This window comes from Mustelus asterias, chromosome 8 (genome assembly GCF_964213995.1).
Source record: "Mustelus asterias chromosome 8, sMusAst1.hap1.1, whole genome shotgun sequence".
Lineage (NCBI taxonomy): Eukaryota > Metazoa > Chordata > Chondrichthyes > Carcharhiniformes > Triakidae > Mustelus > Mustelus asterias.
In genome coordinates this window covers 79,182,802-79,200,962 of record NC_135808.1, presented here as the reverse complement: position 1 = coordinate 79,200,962, position 18,161 = coordinate 79,182,802, and the positions used below count along the sequence as shown (strand labels likewise).

Here is an 18,161-nt window from a genome sequence, read left to right as displayed (position 1 = left end):
ATCTGTCATCAAACTGACTAATCTGCCTGCTGATGCACTGCAACCTATTTTAGAGCACTCTGTATTGTTTGGTTTATTGGTGTTGTCAAGTTTTGATCTTTCAATAGCATTCCCAAAGTATATCTTCTTGTTGGGGTTTGTGGGATATTTCTGTTGCATGTTTTCTTTTTTCCCTTCATAATAACTCAAAACATTAACTGGAAGTAATTTTGACTTGGTGAATAGTGCAGCTGGTTTTTCATCTCTCCCAACTCTTATTTCCACCATAATCATTCAAAGTCAAAACTACCCTCACTGTGTGTGAAATGCATTGAAATATTTTGAAATAAGGTACTGTATTATACAGACATTTAAGACAGAAACAATACATTCCTGATGTGCAGTAAAACTGACTTCCCTGAGAGATGCTATTCAGCCCTGCAGGTTAATGACATTACCCTTCTGGTTAATGAGTCCTCTCCTTAATTTTAATGCCATTTCTGATATCTCCATTTGTCTGTTTAAATTCAATGTAGAATGTCCAAATTACAGCACTCTGCCTATGTGCAAAATATGCATTTAGGGAGCGGTCCTGCAAATTAATAATTTAAAGTTGGGATTTAAACGTTTACTATTAAAATATAATCCATTTTTTGTTTCATTGAAGAGCTATTAAAATATGTTTACTGCAGTACTTATAGTATATATGCAAGTTATAAAAGCTTTAATTCTTTCAATAAGTTTGATGCATCTTACACATCATAATACCTAATATTGAATTTCCATTAAGGTTCAATTATCTTAATGTATTGATGTGGAGTTGCCGGCGTTGGACTGGGGTAGGCACAGTAAGAAGTCTCACAACACCAGGTTAAAATCCAACAGGTTTATGTGATATCAGTGATCTCACCTGAAGAAGGAGCAGCGCTCCAAAAGCTTGTGATACCAAATAAACCTGTTGGACTTTAACCTGGTGCTGTGAGACTTCTTAATGTATTAGCATTTGCACTAATTTTATGAATGCACAATGTCACCTCACTTACCATAAACTTTCACACTGTAGAATAACTCAGCCGAACCTGCCACATTGACCGCTGCACATCTATACATGCCCCTGTCTGCTACTTGAGCACTGGCAATCTGGAGGAGCTGACCTCGGTTCAGGATGGAACCTCTAAAGCTTGTGCTTGTGCTGATTGGCTGGTTGTCTTTGTACCACGTTATAGCTGGGGTTCAGAAAAGTAAACAAAAACTTAGAATGAGAAGGTATTTTACAGCCCACAATCATTGCAGTTGAGATTTTGAATCAAAGTACAGAATAAATTTCCATCCAAGAGCAAGGAGTTTACTGGCCCCCAGGGAGCATGTTGGAACATGGAGGGCAATAAATCCAATGGGATGGCAGTAGGATGGTATGTCCGTCACCTTCCCACCACCATTGGCATTCTACCAGTGGAGAGAAAGGTGGTGGATGGCCCTCTGGCCCCCCAAGTTCAATTGAGGCCCTTAATTCAGCAACACTTGGGTCTTTTTCCCACTATTGTTGTTATTTTACCTGTGGCAGGTGTACATACTACCATGTGGGGAGATAGCCTGGTATACCCTGGTGGCCTCCTTGCATAATCGGGGGGGACCCTTCGGATCAGACACTCTGTGGCTCATGGAGGGCACCCCTTGGTACCAAGGACTATCCCTTCAGAAAGAAACTCCCTGCCTTCATGAACAGCCACTCTCACCTCAGTGTCTGAATGGCCCCAGTGAGTCTGACTAACTTAACTCCATTCCAGGATCACCCCCATCATGGCTACTGCTGCCTGGTTGCAGTACAAAATATGGCCACCACTCCTGGTGACATTATTGTCTGATTGGCCAGCAGCTCTTGGAGACAGAACTCCATCTCCTAAAACAATGAGAGCCCCACTTACAGGCAGTTAATTACCTGCTAAATATAAAATACAATCTGGTCTACCAGAACCATCTAGGACGGGATGCCCTTGACTTTCCACATGTTGTCACCTGTAAAATTCCAGCAAGGTATAAAACTCCTTATTTCAATTTTATTTATCCCGAGTAACTCCCTCCTAACTATATATTTTACAAATTTTACATTGAAGTCTGTTGTATCCAAGATTCGTAATGTTTGGGTCAATCTATTTGTGGTTTTGAAGTTCACCAATCGTCTATGATATCAACTAATCTTCCTGGTCTCTGATCATCTATTTTTCCTTCCAATTCTCAATTTTCCCCCTTACCCCTCCTCTTCTGATGGTTCATGATGGAGTATATTTCCATGAACAACAATGCCCTCAGTGGCAACTCTAGCCAGCACGATCAGTATTGATGTATAAGAACATAGAAGTTGGAAGAAGGCGTAGGCTACTCGGCCCCTCAAGCCAGCTCCTTCTACCCATGATAACCTTTCACCTCATTGTTAATCAAAAATCTATTTAGCTCTGCCTTAAAAATATTCAAAGACTCTGCTTCCACTTCCTTTTGAGGAAGAGTGTTCCAGAGATCATGACCCGCTGTGAGAAATAAATTCTCATCTCTGTCTTAAATGAGCAACCCCATTTTTTTAAACAGTGACCCCTAATTCTAAATTTTCTGACAAGAAGAAATATCCTCTCCACATCCACCCTGTTAATCCCCCTCAGGATCTAAAAAGGCTTCAATCAAATCAGGTCTTACTCTTCCAAACTCTAGTGGATACCAAACTAACCTCGCAAAACGTTCCTCATAAGACAACCCCCCATTTCTTCTATTAGTCTAATAAATCTTCTCTGAACTCCTCCTAACACATTTAAAACTTTCCTTAAATAAGGGGATCAATACTATACTGTATACAAATACTACAGATGTGGTCTCATCAATGTCCCCGTACAACTGAAGCTTAACCTCCCCATTTTTGTAATTAATTCCCTTCATAATAAATGATAACATTTTATTAGCTTTACTAATCACTTGCTGTATTTGTGCTTTTTGTGATTCATGAACAAAGATGCCCAGATTCCTTTGCACCTCAGAATTCTGCAATCTCTCGCCATTTAGATAACAAGCTTCTCTTTTATTCTTCCGGCCAAAATGGACAATTTCACATTTGCACATATTTTACTCCGTTTGCCAGATTTATATCCACTCACTGAAACTATCTATGTCCATTGCAGCCTCCTTATATCAGCTTCACAATTTACTTCCCTATCTATCTTTGTGCTGTCAGCAAATTTAGCAACCATACCTTCAGTCCCTTCATCCAAGTCATTTATATAAATTGTAAAATGGTGAGGCCCCAGCACTGATTCCTGTGGCACACCACTTGTTACATCTTGCCAACTAGAAAAAGACCCATTTATGTCAATTCTCCATCTCCTGTTAGCTAACCTATCTTCAATCCATGCCAACCTGTTACCCTACCACACCATGACATTTTACTTACACAATAACCTTTGATGTGGCACTTTATCCAAGGAGTTACACATGCTGTGGATGAAGGGGAACCCCTTTATCCACAGCACGTGTAACTCCTTCAAAGAGTTCCAGTAAATTGGTTAAACACGATTTCCCTTTCATAAAACCATGTTGACTCTGCCTGATGACCTTGAATTTTTCCAAGTGCCCTGCTGTAACATCTTTAATAATACCTTCTAACATTTTCCCTATGACAGATATTAGGCCCAGCTAGCCTATAGTTTCCTGCTTTCTTCCTCCCCTTTTAAATAAAGAAGCTACATTTGCAATGTTCCAATCCAATGGAACCTTCCCCATATCTAGGGAATTTTGGAAAATTAATGCCAAGCATCAACCAACTCATTTGTCGCTTCTTTCAAGACCTTTGGTAAAGTCCATCTAGAACAGGGGATTTTTCAGTCCGCAGACCCAACACGTTGCTCAATATCACTTCTCCGGAGATTGTAATCTTCCCGAGTTCCTCTCTCCCTTCCTTTTCCTGATTAACAGCTATTTCTGGCAGGTTACTTGTGTCCTCTACACTGAAGGCAGATGCAAAATGCCTGTTTAATTCATCCACCATAGCCCTTCTTTCCATAACCAATTCCCCAGGCACACTTTCTATAGGACCAGTGCTCACTTTGTTAACTTTTGCTTTTTTAAGTATCTATAGAAACTCTTACTGTCCATCTTTATATTACTGGCTAGTTTTCTCTCATGCTCTAGTTTTTCCCTCCTTAGCGATCATTTTGTCATTCTTTGATGTCCTTTATATTCTGTCCAATCTTCTGGCCCGCCATTCATCTTTGCGCAACTGTATGCTTTTTCTTTAACTTTACTACAGTTTTTAACTAACAATCTACAGTGACTGAGCTTGACACAACCACCACCTGGGACAAAATCATGAAAGTGTTCATTTTGGATGCATTTACGGTGATGGCACACATAGCATCTCAAACATCAGCGTTGGTGTCTACACATACGCAGTTTGGAAACATCCTTATTAAGCAATGCCACACTGCATGGTACTGTTGTAAAGTTCACATATATCGGCTATGGTTTTTTTTGAGCAGGGAAGGTCTAAACTAAATTATGTATTATTCTGAATTTCACCCCAACTCAAAAAAACTATTTAAATAAAGATATGCAGTACAATTTAAACACAATAATCAAACTATATGCAATTAGTACTACTGGAAGGAGGTAATCAGCTGATACCTGTAGAGTTAGATATTACTGGAGTATGTGTACAAGCTTCTCAGACCTACCTGGTATTGGATTTCCTGATGTTTTGCATTTCAGTTCTATTGGATTTCTCACAATCACTGTCTCGTTTAGAGTTAGGCCTCCATCTTCAATGCTTGGAGGTTCTACAAAGTCAAATAAAATAGATTCCCATGGATGATGGTTCAGAAGAACTCAGTGTCAATATGAGGTGGTTGAAGCACTTATACATTTAAGGAGAGGCTTGATGCACAACTGAGGGAGAAGTGAACAGAGAGATATTGGGGGTGGGGATGGTATGCAAAGAAGTAATTAGAGTGAGATGAAGCTGTTGTGGATTTTAACACCAACCTAGACTGGTTGGGCTAAATGGCCTGATTCGATGTTTTGGTTCCTATGTAATTCTGTATAAAGATATTAAATTTTCTGATTATTTTTTCTTGAAAAGAATCCATAAAGCTAATGGTTTTCGCAATCAATTTTCTTTTTAATAGAATAATAATCTTTTTTAATAGAATAATTAAAATTTCAAATCAATTCAACTAGATATTTTCCGCGGTGTTGCTGTGCATTCCCATAAGTGATCCCTGCATCCTATGTTCAAGTATGTGTCCATATTGCCTAATTTGATACATGATATCCTTAACATAAGAGCACCCCTGGTGATCCGAACTCGATATTGACCCAAACTCTGGATGAGTTTATTAGTCTGTAATTGAATGCAAAAGACCAGCAAATTGTAGCAAGGAAGAGATACACTGAGTATGGTGCACTTCCAGCAATTAGCAGCACGAAGTTTGGAGCTGAAGGAGGAGGAATACGCAAGGCATGATGTGAGATATCCCAGGACAGCAAATTCTGGGCCGCAAGCACATTTCTCCAAAATGTCTGTGGGTGAACTAAACACACTAACAACAAGGCCTGTTACAAATTGTTAAGCTACTTTTTTTATAGGTGAATGTGTAAAATATTTTTACATTCAAAACTCAATGTTACTTATTTAGTCTCAAACCTACCCTCCTCACCCCTCCACCATGAATATAAAAACTAAACCATACAGTCATGTCCTATTTTAGTCCATTTCAGCATTAGAACAAAGCAGAGTACAGGGTTTTACAAAGTAGGTACTACTCATACTAACTGCCAAACACTCCTATATCTGCAACTTTCTTCTGGGCAGGAAATTATCAGCTGACCCCTGACTCTCTCCCCATGATGTCTTGCAGAGGTTGCTGTAGCAGGGTTGTGTGGTGTCATGATCACTGTTCTCCTGAAGGCTGGGTAGTTTGCTGCGATTTCATAACTCATCCGCTTCATCCTGGACCACAATGTTTTCACCTTCAACAACCAGTTCTTCATTCAGACACACAGAACAGCCATGGGAACCAAATTCGCACCTCAATATGCCAAGATCTTCATGCATAGGTTCGAACAAGACCTCTTCACCGCACAGGACTTTCAACCAATGCATAGGTTCGAACAAGACCTCTTCACCGCACAGGACTTTCAACCAATGCTATACACTAGATACATCGATGACATTTTCTTCCTTTGGACTCATGGCGAACAAACACTGAAACAACTATATGATGACATCAACAAGTTCCATCCCACCATCAGACTCACCATGGACTACTCTCCGGAATCGGTTGCATTCTTGGACACACGCATCTCCATCAATGACTGTCACGTCAGCACTGCACTGTACCGCGAGCCCACGGATAACCTCACGATGCTCCACTTCTCCAGCTTCCACCCTAAACACGTTAAAGAAGCCATGCCTGATGGACAAGCCCTCCGTATACACCGGATCTGCTCAAATGAGGAGGAACACAACAGACACCTCCAGACGCTGGAAGATGCCTTATAAGAACAGGATATGGCGCTTGACTCATCGATCGACAGTTCCGACGCGCCACAGCGAAAAACCGCACCAACCTCCTCAGAAGACAAACACGGGACACGGTGGACAGAGTACCCTTCATCGACCAGTACTTCCCCAAAGCGGAGAAGCTACGACATCTTCTCCGGAGCCTTCAACATGTCATCGATGAAGGCGAACATCTCGCCAAGACCATCCCCACACTCCCACTTCTTGCCTTCAAACAACCGCACAACCTCAAACAGACCATTGTCCGCAGCAAACTACCCAGCCTTCAGGAGAACAGTGACCACGACACCGCGCAAACCTGCCACAGCAACCTCTGCAAGACGTGCCGGATCACCAACACGGATGCCATCATCTCACGTGAGAACACCATCCACTAGGTACACGGTACATACACTTGCAACTCGGCCAATGTTGTCTACCTGATACGCTGCAGGAAAGGATGTCCCGAGGCATGGTACATTGGGGAGACCATGCAGACGCTACGACAACGGATGAATGAACACCGCTCGACAATCACCAGGCAAGACTGCTCTCTTCCTGTTGGGGAACACTTCAGCAGTCACGGGCATTCAGCCTCTGATCTTCGGGTAAGCGTTCTCCAAGGCGGCCTTCACGACACACGACAACGCAGAATCGCTGAGCAGAAACTGATAGCCAAGTTCCGCACACATGAGGACGGCCTCAACCAGGATCTTGGGTTCATGTCACACTATCTGTAACCCCCACGACTTGCCTGGGCTTGCAAAATCTCACTAACTGTCCTGGCTGGAGACAATACACATCTCTTTGACCTGTGCTTAACCCTCTCTCCACTCACATTGTCTGAACCTTTAAGACATTACCTTTCGAGGTAACTAAAGACTCGCATTCCAACCATTATCTTGTAAATTGAGTTTGTGTCTTTATATGCCCAGTTTGTGAACACGACTCCCACTCACCTGATGAAGGGGCAGCGCTCCGAAAGCTTGTGGCTTGTGCTACCAAATAAACCTATTGGACTTTAACCTGGTGTTGTGAGACTTTTTACTCTCTCCCCATGGACATGGAGTGGCCAGTAGACTGCCACTTAAACCAACTGTTGACCTGTATCTCCCAGGGCAAGGTCCCTAAAAGTCTTTTGCTATTTTTAATAGTAGGGCCATCTTGATTTATTGAGTCCAAGCTGAGTAGAAAATTCATTAAAAGCAGATTTAACCCTACCTGCCCAGTAGAAGCTAGGTACACAGCCAATTAAAATTCTCTGGTAGACTGCCTACTCTGTTCTCACTGTCTTCTAATTTAGCATGCTCTTCAAAACAGACAGCAAGTCTGGAGATCTGAAGCTGATGGGGTTCTTCTTCAGATTATGCAGATTGGAGTCTGATGATGTCACTGAGCAATGACAATTATTTTAATCAAGCCATTGTGGCTTTCCTTTTAGGTGAAAACAACAGGAAGAGGAGCTGGGCCCACAGGATGGCCAATCTGATACATTTTTTAAAATTCCCCAGGTCCCTCAGGGCACTAAACCCTCCCAAAACCCCCTTCCAACAACTTACCTAGGTATCTTTCAAAATTGCACTTCTGCACAGCAGCTAGCTGCTGCTTCCCTCTGCTTCCCCATCAGTTTTGTGGCAGGCAACTGACTGACAGTGTGCAGGTGAATCCCAGGAGTTAATACTGTCTAGGCCTCACACTGCTGAGCGAGTTTGCCGCTTACCTTGACCCTCATATGCCTGACCCCTCTTCAGTTAAAGTCGAGTTAACTGATACAGTTGGAAATGGACTAGCAACTTTTCACAAACTGCTCGATTAAGCTTTTACAAGTATACCCCATCTGCTGGCTCCTGAGGTAATTTTAATCCTCTGAGAGCTTGACTTAACTTTGGTTAACATTCTTAGCATGAAGTGAACTAAGAACCTTCCCATGGGAAATTATCAAAAATCCCAAAATATGATGAGGATTATATACAAATCATAACATATGTTGCTTGAGGCCATTTGTCAGTAAAACTTTCACACTTGACAAATACAATTTAATCTACCATCCACAACTTCCACAATCCCTATCCCATTACCTGCCAAAGTTTCTTGAGACAAAACCTTGAACCAGATGTAAACCTATTGCACAACTTTTTCTGTGATTTGTATTGTATTTATTTCTTGGCAATTGCACAACATACTGTTCATTCCATTATTTCTAATACACTATTCTTTAGTCCTCTAGCTAATGTATTGTAACATATTTGTATCTAAATTTTATTTATCTTTGGTTATATACCAACTTCAATTAAACAACATCTTGCATTTATGGAGTGTTTTCAATGCAGTATCATGTTCCAAGGTGCTTTACAAGAATGTTAGTAAACACTGATCCACACAATAGAACAGATGACCAAAAGCTTGAGAAAGAGGTAGGTTTTAAGATACTCCTTAAAGGAGGAGAGAAGCAGAGAGGCTTAGGACCCAGGCAGTAGAAGGCATGGCCACCAATAGTGGAGTGAATAAATTATGAGTGAGCAAGAAGACAGAAGACTTTGGAGGGCTGTAGGAGGCTACAGAGATTGATGGAGGGCACCTCCCTTTCTCTGATGTTATGCCATTACTCACTTTTTCCCATGACAGATGCTGCACAATTTGGCGCATGTGCACCAGCACAATGTATCTATCTCCCCTTTAAGAGGTGCAGAAAAGCTTTAAACAGGGCAGACTATCTTTAAGCGATCCAAAGGTGTTGTGTTTTTGGGACCTGGTTAGCAATGGTTGCACAAGGAAATCATTTTAATGAGAAAGCAGCATAAAATTGGGACACTGCCCATATTTCAATCAATGGACTTGGGTTAATCATGCATCATAATCCTTGTGCTTGTTTTCAAAGACGATTCAATTTTTATTCAGATGGGAAAGGTGGCAGTCTAATGATATGCTTCAGAGAGATTAAGTACAGGTTTACCATTTCCCATTTTATACACACAATCTCTACTGTACCATCACGTGAGATTATGGACAGAGGCTGGATGTTCCTTTCACAGGCAGGAGAGGGGAGAAAAACTAATTGAGTTATCCAGATGTCTCTTTCACCTCATGGCAACCAAGCCAACAAGATGGAAAGGCAGAGGACCAGATCAAGTCATTTAACTACATGAAATTGAAGAGCAGTTTTAACATTGGTGGGATGGGGAGGGAAGGGGGTAATGAGACTTTAAAGTGGGGGGGGGGGGGGATATATAGCACATTAAAAATGTTATGCATGCAGCAATTAAAATTGTATTAGCAAATGTGATTTTTTTAAATTGTCAAAAAAAATAGAATTGGTGTTTATTATAATTGTGTAATTCTTACCGTGTACATTGAGTCTGATGTGCTGCTGTGCTTCTCCAGCTGCATTAGTTGCTACACATGAATACCTGCCTGCATCCTCCATCAAGGCATTAACAACCTGCAGCATGCGACCTGCAGACTCCAGCTACAGAGAGAAACAGTGGCATGCTTAAACGTTATGAATGATTTGGAAGTACACTTTGTTCTCCCTCTGCTAAGGTATAGTTGGAACTTGGAACCACTAGTTCCTTGCCAACATTCTTATTACATGATTCTAAGCAACAGTTAAAATATTTTAGTGTGCTTAATGTGTCCAGCATATTTCAGTGAACATACCTTAATGTTTCCTCTTGCTGTGTTTACTGGCCGTCCATCTTTGAGCCAGGTAATGATAGGGTTTGGAATGCCTTTGGCAACACACTGCAGGGTTACAGTTTTATGTACCACTACTGATCTTTCTGAAGGTCCTGTTGATCTAATTGTTGGTGAGACTGTATTGATGTGGGAAAAAAAATCAATTTATATAGAAATGTAAATTAACTTTTAGCTGCTAACACCTGGCAGAAAACTGGCTCACTTGGTATAAATTATACTCAGAGGACCTGGTCATGCCAGATAAACAGCCACAGGAAATAAAGTAGGGGGGGGAGGGGAGGGGAGGAGAATCTGGAGCATTGTCATGAGAAATATACCTTGTAGATTATTTCTTTAATGAGAGAATACTATCTAATAAGCATTAGGAAATCATGAAAGCAACACAGCTTTTGATCTTCATTTATTAAGGAAGATATAGTTCATAAAATGCAGACTCAGCTTCATTAGACAGCTGATTGTGGACCGAGGCTGGATCATCTGTTACAGGACCCAGAGGTTGGGTAGTTAGTCCTTGAAAAAGAGGAATGTATCAGAAGGGTTTCTATCGCAAGTTGCATCTTGGCTTCATTCTTTCACATTATCTATTGAAAAGTGCAATACTGCCTGAGGGCAAGGAGATATCTCCAATCACCCACCATCTCAGCTGAAGCCCATTAAGCATTGGCCCTAATGACACAAGTATAAAGTGCATTAAAATACAAGTTTAAAATAATAAATAAAAGCATTGTTCTAGATATGCAAGAGTTACCCTGAACTATGACGTTAAACTCCCGCTGTTGATTCCCTGCTTCATTTGTAGCTACACACTGGTATCTGCCTGCATCAGAGACTTGAGCTTGAAAGATGATTAACTTCTGGCCATTGGCTGAAATTTGAATGCCGGCCATGCTTTTAATAGGTTGGCCATCCTTCATCCATCTAAAATAAAATATTACATTTAAAAAACATTTAAATGACAATATAATTTCCAATTATTTATTGTCAGTGCATTTAATAATGATTCACCTTTAAAATCACAATCACAACATGTAACTCATTTAAAAAAAATATTTGTTACCCGCATTTAAATTTTAGGTCCAGATTTCTAGCAGGATTTAACTGCTGCAAATATAAGGATATATGAAATAGGAGCATCTGGGAGTAAGCCACATGGTCCTTTTGGCCTGCTTCACCATTCAATAATAGCAAGGCCAAACTTCTACATCAACTCCACTTACCCACCCTATTCCCATTTTCCTCAATTTCCTTAGTGAGCAAAAATCTATCTCTCAGTCTTGAATATGCTGATTAACTGGTTATGGTGAAAAGGCAGGAGAATGGGGATGAGAAAAATATCAACCATGATTGAATGGCGGAGCAGACTCGATGGGCCGAGTGGCCTAATTCTGCTCCTATGTCTTATGGTCTTATTAAGCAGCAGCTTGAGCCCTCTAGGTTAGAGAATTCCGAAGTTTAAACTGGGCAAACTTATTTTCAATCCACAGCCTGTTATAAAGTGAAACCAGGAAAAGCTATTAGTCTAAAATATCCTCAAAGCGTTGTCGCTTTAAAAAAACAGATTTATACATGCCAGTGGTCTACCGAGGGGTTTAGTCACAGGCGTCCTCGGTCTGCTTATTTGCATTCCCACTGGTGCAGTGAATTGGTGCATAACAGTCATAAACTTAACTGTTGTAAACTTTTTTTAAAATTTTTTTATTCCATCCTTAAAGTTACAAAACCAATGCTCAGAATGGACCAGGCAAGCCCAAATCCATTCTTTGCTCGCTGCATAAACCAAATTCAAATTGAATCTAATTCATGGTCCCCACAAGAGAGACAAACAAGATCCAAGCTGACAAGGTAAGGCATTGCACCCCATTTTAGGCTTGATCTGATGCTTGATCTTAGCTGAGAGGCGTGTTGTAAACCTCTGAAAAATAGCTCAGCCTCCATTCTTCAGCAGTAGCTTCACAGTACGTTTCACAGTAACTTCATTGCAGTGTTAATGTAAGCCTACTTGTGACACTAATAAATAAACTTTAAACTGGAGACACAGGATAGACTAGGTTACTCAGGAACATGTTCTTTAAACGCAGCCTGTCAAGAATATGTCAACCTCAACTCCATGAGTCTACTGAATACAGGCATCTCCCATGATCTCTTGTGGTAGCTATCCACAGTTAAATGGTCTCCCCATTCCTGCAATTTTCCAGAGCTAGGTAAAAGTTTCTTGTATTCCTTTAGAAATATTCTGTCTGATGGGGCAGCCCTGCAAGACAAACGCCCAGTTTCCACGGGCTAAGCATTTACTTGGCCGAATTTCTGAAAAATTAGCAGAATGTCACTTCTGTACAACTTACAAAGCATTCATATGCACCTATCTGTTTCAGTGTTTTTGTCTACTACATAGCTGAGGAGGAGATCCAGCCTTACAGGTCTCTGTAACTTTTCCCCTTTCTATTATCTTGGGAGCTAATATGGGTAAGGTATTAGCCAGAGGATCATCAGGTTCAGTGTCACTATCTCTACTGATATCAACTGTATCCAGTAGAAATGGAAGCAACGTAGCAAAATGATGTTGATGTCAATTAGAAGTCTTAGACACTATTTGATTTTCTAATGATGAAACTCCATTGTTATGGCTTCCATCATCACCACTGGCATTGTTTATTCTGTGATGCAAACATTCGCAATAAAGTCTCACATGATATTTGGAGGAGGAGTTCCTGCTGCATCACACTTGAGTTCCAGTGGATTATGGAGAAGTACTGTTGTGTCTGTGGCTTCATCACTCCCGTCTATGATTGGTGGAACTGTAGAAATATAGAAAAAGTAGCCTTGAGAGTTTTAGTGCATCCAAGATACATACACAGTGCAATGCAAAATGAACAGTCAACTACCTTGCATATATTTTTTTAGAGTACTGTCTTTATCCCATTGGATGCATCAGGATACTGCACATTGTTCTTTGTTCAAGCTTCAATTCCATCTGTATATTCTAGAAGCAAACCGCCAGCCATTTGCGATTCTCCAGGCCCATAGCGCTCATGCGCAGATTGCACTGGGGCCGGAGAATCACAGGGGAAGGGCCATAACATGGTTAGCGCCGGGGAGAACACCCTTTCGGATTCTCACAGCCCCTGCACCCATTCATAATCTGGTACACGCACAGCAAGGGTGTGAACCAGATTAGCATCTCTAAATAACTATTTAAATGTACAGGCTCAATTTGGAGCTGGATTCTCCCAGCTTCAGCAATTCATGACCTTCGGTCTCAGCGGAAACCTGGCATGAATCACTACTGGTCTCCACAACAGAGACTAGTCATGATGGCTGCGCTGGGGGCTTTGGGGAGGGGGCGGGGGGGACAAAGGCCATTGAAGCCGTCAAGTGATTGAGTACATGGATGGGCGGTGCTCTGGCTTCGCCCTCTGGCAGTGCCAAACTGACTAGGGATAGGGCCTGAAGGGGGTGCGTGAAGGGGCAAGACCTTGGGCGACCCCATAATAGGTATCGCTCATTTGGGGGTTGGGGGCAATGCCCCCAATGCCAGCGATGATGGATGGGGGAGCTGTGACCCTCATGCTAGCGTATTTTGGGCGGAAGGGTTAGAGAAGAGGAAGGGGGGGTTTTGACCCAGACATTCAGTGATGGTAGGGGAGGGGGGCGGGGAAGAATCGGTCAAGGGTTGAGGCCCCCCATGTCTGCAGGGGGGTGTGCTGTCGTGGGGGGAGGGGAGTGGGGCTGGGGAAAGAGGGAGACCTTCAACATAACTTTGTGATCGGTGCTAGTCTTGCCAGAGTCTTTATGTCTCCATTTCAAAAACAATTCTGAGTGTGGGAGCATTCAGGGAGAATCTGCTCAGGTTCCAAAATAATTTTGAAGTGTGGTTGAATTGCGAACTGAATCACCCCAAAGCACCCAATGACAATCTCACCGTCTGCCCACTGGAGACAGCAGTTAAAACATTTTGGGGGAGAACTCCACCCATTATCCTTTTGAAAATGTCAAAAGTTTCTTACACATAACAATAAGAGAGACCATTCTTTGTAATGATCTAATCCAGATTATAAAGAATTGGAAATAATTATAAAACCAGAACACATTTTCTCTTTTTACATTATGACTTGAATAAGAAGAAAGAATCTGACCTGGCCAAATGTTTGCATCAATTTGCTACTGTAGTCCTCAAAGGGTGAGAGAAAGAAAAACCTTTCACTTAACAGAAATTAGGTCCATTGAGTAAATGACACTGACTAAGGCTTTAGTCTAAGAACTGAAAAGTGCCTTATTGTAAACTCATGTCCTATTTGGGTATGTACATGGAATTTAACTTAACATTAGTTTCAATTATGGAATGTTGTAAGTACTGGTAACCATAAGAGAAACAAAGAAAAATGACCACGGGAAAGATTGAGCTGAAAACATTTTCTGTTGATTCACATCATAATATTAACACCCTTTAGGAGCATTTAACTGAGTGAAGAATATATTAAAACATTCTTTATGCACCAGTCTGGCGGGGTGTAATTACAACCTCCCAATAAAATTATTCATTTTCAAGAGGTCACGGTTTCTAGCAATGATGTGTCAGCTAGTTACAGTAAGTGATAAGGTTACCTTTGTGCTCATGGTGGTGTTTGAACCTGATCTGACCACTTTGAGTGTGGTATTTTAATTGGAAGTGTGGTGGTGCACAATTAAAGCATACACTCTATTTATTTCCTTACCCAAAATATCAATAGTGTACTTTATTTTGCTTTCTCCGGCGATACTGCTAGCCACACACGTGTATCCACCTGCATTAGGTACAGCTGTATTGAGGATCTCTAACTTTCTGCCTCCCTGAAGGACACGGATGTTATCACTCGCTTTCACAGGTGCCCCGTCCTTCAACCAGGTGAGAACAGGAGGGGGGTAGCCAGAAGCTTCACATTCCAGTATGACAGAGCTACTCGCAGTGACCTTCTTATGTTGAGGACCATCAGGACTTCCTCCTTCAATATTGGGAGGTACTAGAAAATAAAAAATAATCAAAATAAACATTAAACTAAAATATTTAAAAGATTATACACTCTTTTGGGCAGGATTTTCATAGAGTCAGGAAGATTCTACCGACCCTTAATAAATGGTGGGCAGAACCCAAAGGCAGAATTCCACCCCCATTTCTGACACATCTAATTTCTGTCAGCAGAGGAAGGGGCAGGGCAGGGTATGACTGTCAGGTGAGAAACTCAAACTCAGTAGTGTCATTTGAACTTAAAAGAGACCTCATTTTGGCTAGTCCAAGGACCTTAACCTGCATTGTGGGAGTCACAGATTTATACAGTAGATAGAAATTATCTTGAAGGATAGTGTCTATTTAAGTGTACCCACATGAATTTTTAAAAAAATCCCCTGCTCTTTAAACATAAAAAACAGTTTGAAGCTGTCAGTGAACGTTTAAAAAAATCTCTGCTGGACTACTTTGATTTACAGGCCATCTGGTATGTTTTGAAAAAATAAATACCTTTGGGCACGCAATTTCAATGGAGTTCCTTGCTGAAATTTCCTCAAGGGCTAGTATAATGTCATCATGAAACATTTGAAACTTGGTTGAGTTTCAAAAACTATCAGCCAGGGGTTCTCAGTTCACAATTAGAGTGACAGTTTAAAGAGTATTAAAGAATTAAATAATTTTATTTGGGTCTGAATAGAAGTTGTTTTGCATAAGAAATTAACCATTTGAAGATTTAAAAGCTTGAATCAGAGTTTTTCCACATTGTAAAATGTGTATGAGTGAGAGCTGAAAGAGATTGTTCGAAGGTAATTTCATCTCCACATGGTTCCTGAGATCTGCCCATGTTAGATACTAGATAAACAGTTATGGAGGCGACATTGGCAATATGAGAGTGCATGGGTTGGCATGGGGATATGAGGGGCTCGGGGTTTGGGAGCAGGGATGAGAAATTGTGAGGGGTGAGGGCTTAACAGTATCCAAACCAACTGGGGCAAAGTCCCAGGGATTCGAGCTGGGCCTTCTAACCATCCTGCCTCAGCACTCACCTACCCTAATGGTCACCTATGACGTGCTTCTGGGGTTGGCAGGCTCTCACTCTTGCCTCCCTGGAGTGAAAATTGGGTCTAACAGGGCCCTTTAAACTGAAGCAGGTCTGCTGAGTCAGGAAACTTGCCTTGGTAGCAAAAGAATAGCCTAATATGTTAGTCCCCCAATTACTTAGAAATTATGGTCCTGAATAGGTTGAAGAAGCTGATATCAGCTGGAATGTTACAACTAGCCTTAGTACTTCCATGTTACGGAGAGGGGTAAAAATCAGTCAATGTTCCTTTTTCTGATAGTTCACTTTCCAGAAACAATCTTAAAAAGAACAGAGAGTTCCCTTCATGCCTTTGCAAATATTCATTCTTTAAATAACATAATTAAAAAGGTTAATTGGTCACTCATCTGATTTGTTTCATGAAAATTGGTTATGTAATGTATTTCAAAACATTCAATTTACTAAGATTTACTCTAGAACATCCTGGAAGAATGAACTTGCTTTTATATGGCACATTTCATGTTGTCATTGATTTAAGTTTAAGTTTCTTTATTAGTGTCACAAATAGGCTTACATTAACACTGCAATGAATTAATGTGAAAATCCCCTAATCGTCACACTCAGGCACCTGTTCAGGTAAACAGAGGGAAAATTTAGCATGGCCAATGATTTAGATGCTTTACAACCAACAAAGTACTTTGAATTGCAGTTCTTGTTTTTTTAGGCAAACACAGTAGTAAATTTGAATATGAGATCCTAGAAATAATAATGAGATGAATAGCCATTTAATCTTTTTTTGATGGTGGGGAGGATGAGAAAAGTGCTATCTAGGTGAAAATCCTGCCTGTCCTATCTAGGCATGACAGGTGGGAACAAGGCAATCCTAGACTCCAATGGCCTTTGGCGGTGAATAATCTGTTGCTGCTCATAGGTTCAAACATAGAGGATAGGTACTTGGCTGAAGCAATATTTGGGAGGCAGCACCTGCAGAGCCACATTCACTATGAGTCACCACCTTTAGGAAATAAAGAAAAATGGAGAGGAGTAGAAAAAAGCAGTGCACAATACTATTAAAAGATGTGACATTCAATGTGACAAATATTCTTTAAATGCATATATACTTCTAATTTATTGCTTTTTAATTATCCTAAACAATAAAATTATAAATAAACTGATGTACAATTACTGTGGTTTGCTGTGGTCTAAACCTTGAATTTTCATTACACCAAGAAATTGTTATACTTTGTCATTTTCTCTTGTAAAAGCTTGCAAAACAACAAGGAGAAAGAAATAGAGATATAAATGTAAATAAGAGTAAAATTATTACCATACACATCCAACACATAGAACTTTTCAGCAATTCCAGCGATGCTGGTGACACGGCAAGTATATCGGCCTGCATCCGATACATGGGCGCGAGGGATTTGAAGGAAGTGCCCCCTGTTAATATACGTAGCTTGTGGACTGGAGATGATTGGTCGATCAGCTTTGTACCATGTCATAGCAGGCAGGGGAACACCACGAGCCTCACATTCCATGATCACAGGGTGATTCAGCAGAGCTGTCAGGTCAGTTGTGATGTTACTGCCTTTAATACTTGGTGGGACTTTTGGAATAATGATACAAAAACAGTGTAATTGTAATTATAGGCAAATTGAAATAAATATCTTGTACAATTTTGGAATACCTAGCAACTCCAGCAATAGGATACTCACTTCTAGTCTTAAGGCAGGCAATGTCATACGTCAGCTTTTACACATATTTAGAATCAACAGGTTTTATTGGGTGAAATTGTACCAGATTTTAATCAGCTGCATGGAATTGGAACTGAACATTCAGCCTATGGAGGGAAATCCTGGCACAGTTGGTGATGTGGCCAGATGGCTCAGCAAGTAATTGTACCACACAGTATGGTACTGATTCACAGA

The 18,161-nt window shown here is 40.9% G+C and overlaps 1 protein-coding gene across 1 annotated transcript in view; it reads right to left on the bottom strand.

Moving 5' to 3' along the window:
- hmcn1 (hemicentin 1) overlaps positions 1-18,161 on the bottom strand; it is a 493,052-nt gene that overhangs the window by 204,575 nt on the left and 270,316 nt on the right. The window contains exons 31-38 of the mRNA XM_078218304.1: positions 17,561-17,839; positions 14,926-15,210; positions 12,900-13,008; positions 10,962-11,131; positions 10,175-10,329; positions 9,860-9,983; positions 4,692-4,793; positions 1,023-1,205 (exon numbers count right to left, since the gene is read on the bottom strand). Coding sequence (XP_078074430.1) covers positions 1,023-1,205; positions 4,692-4,793; positions 9,860-9,983; positions 10,175-10,329; positions 10,962-11,131; positions 12,900-13,008; positions 14,926-15,210; positions 17,561-17,839 — 1,407 coding nt within the window. The remainder of the gene's footprint in view (positions 1-1,022; positions 1,206-4,691; positions 4,794-9,859; positions 9,984-10,174; positions 10,330-10,961; positions 11,132-12,899; positions 13,009-14,925; positions 15,211-17,560; positions 17,840-18,161) is intronic.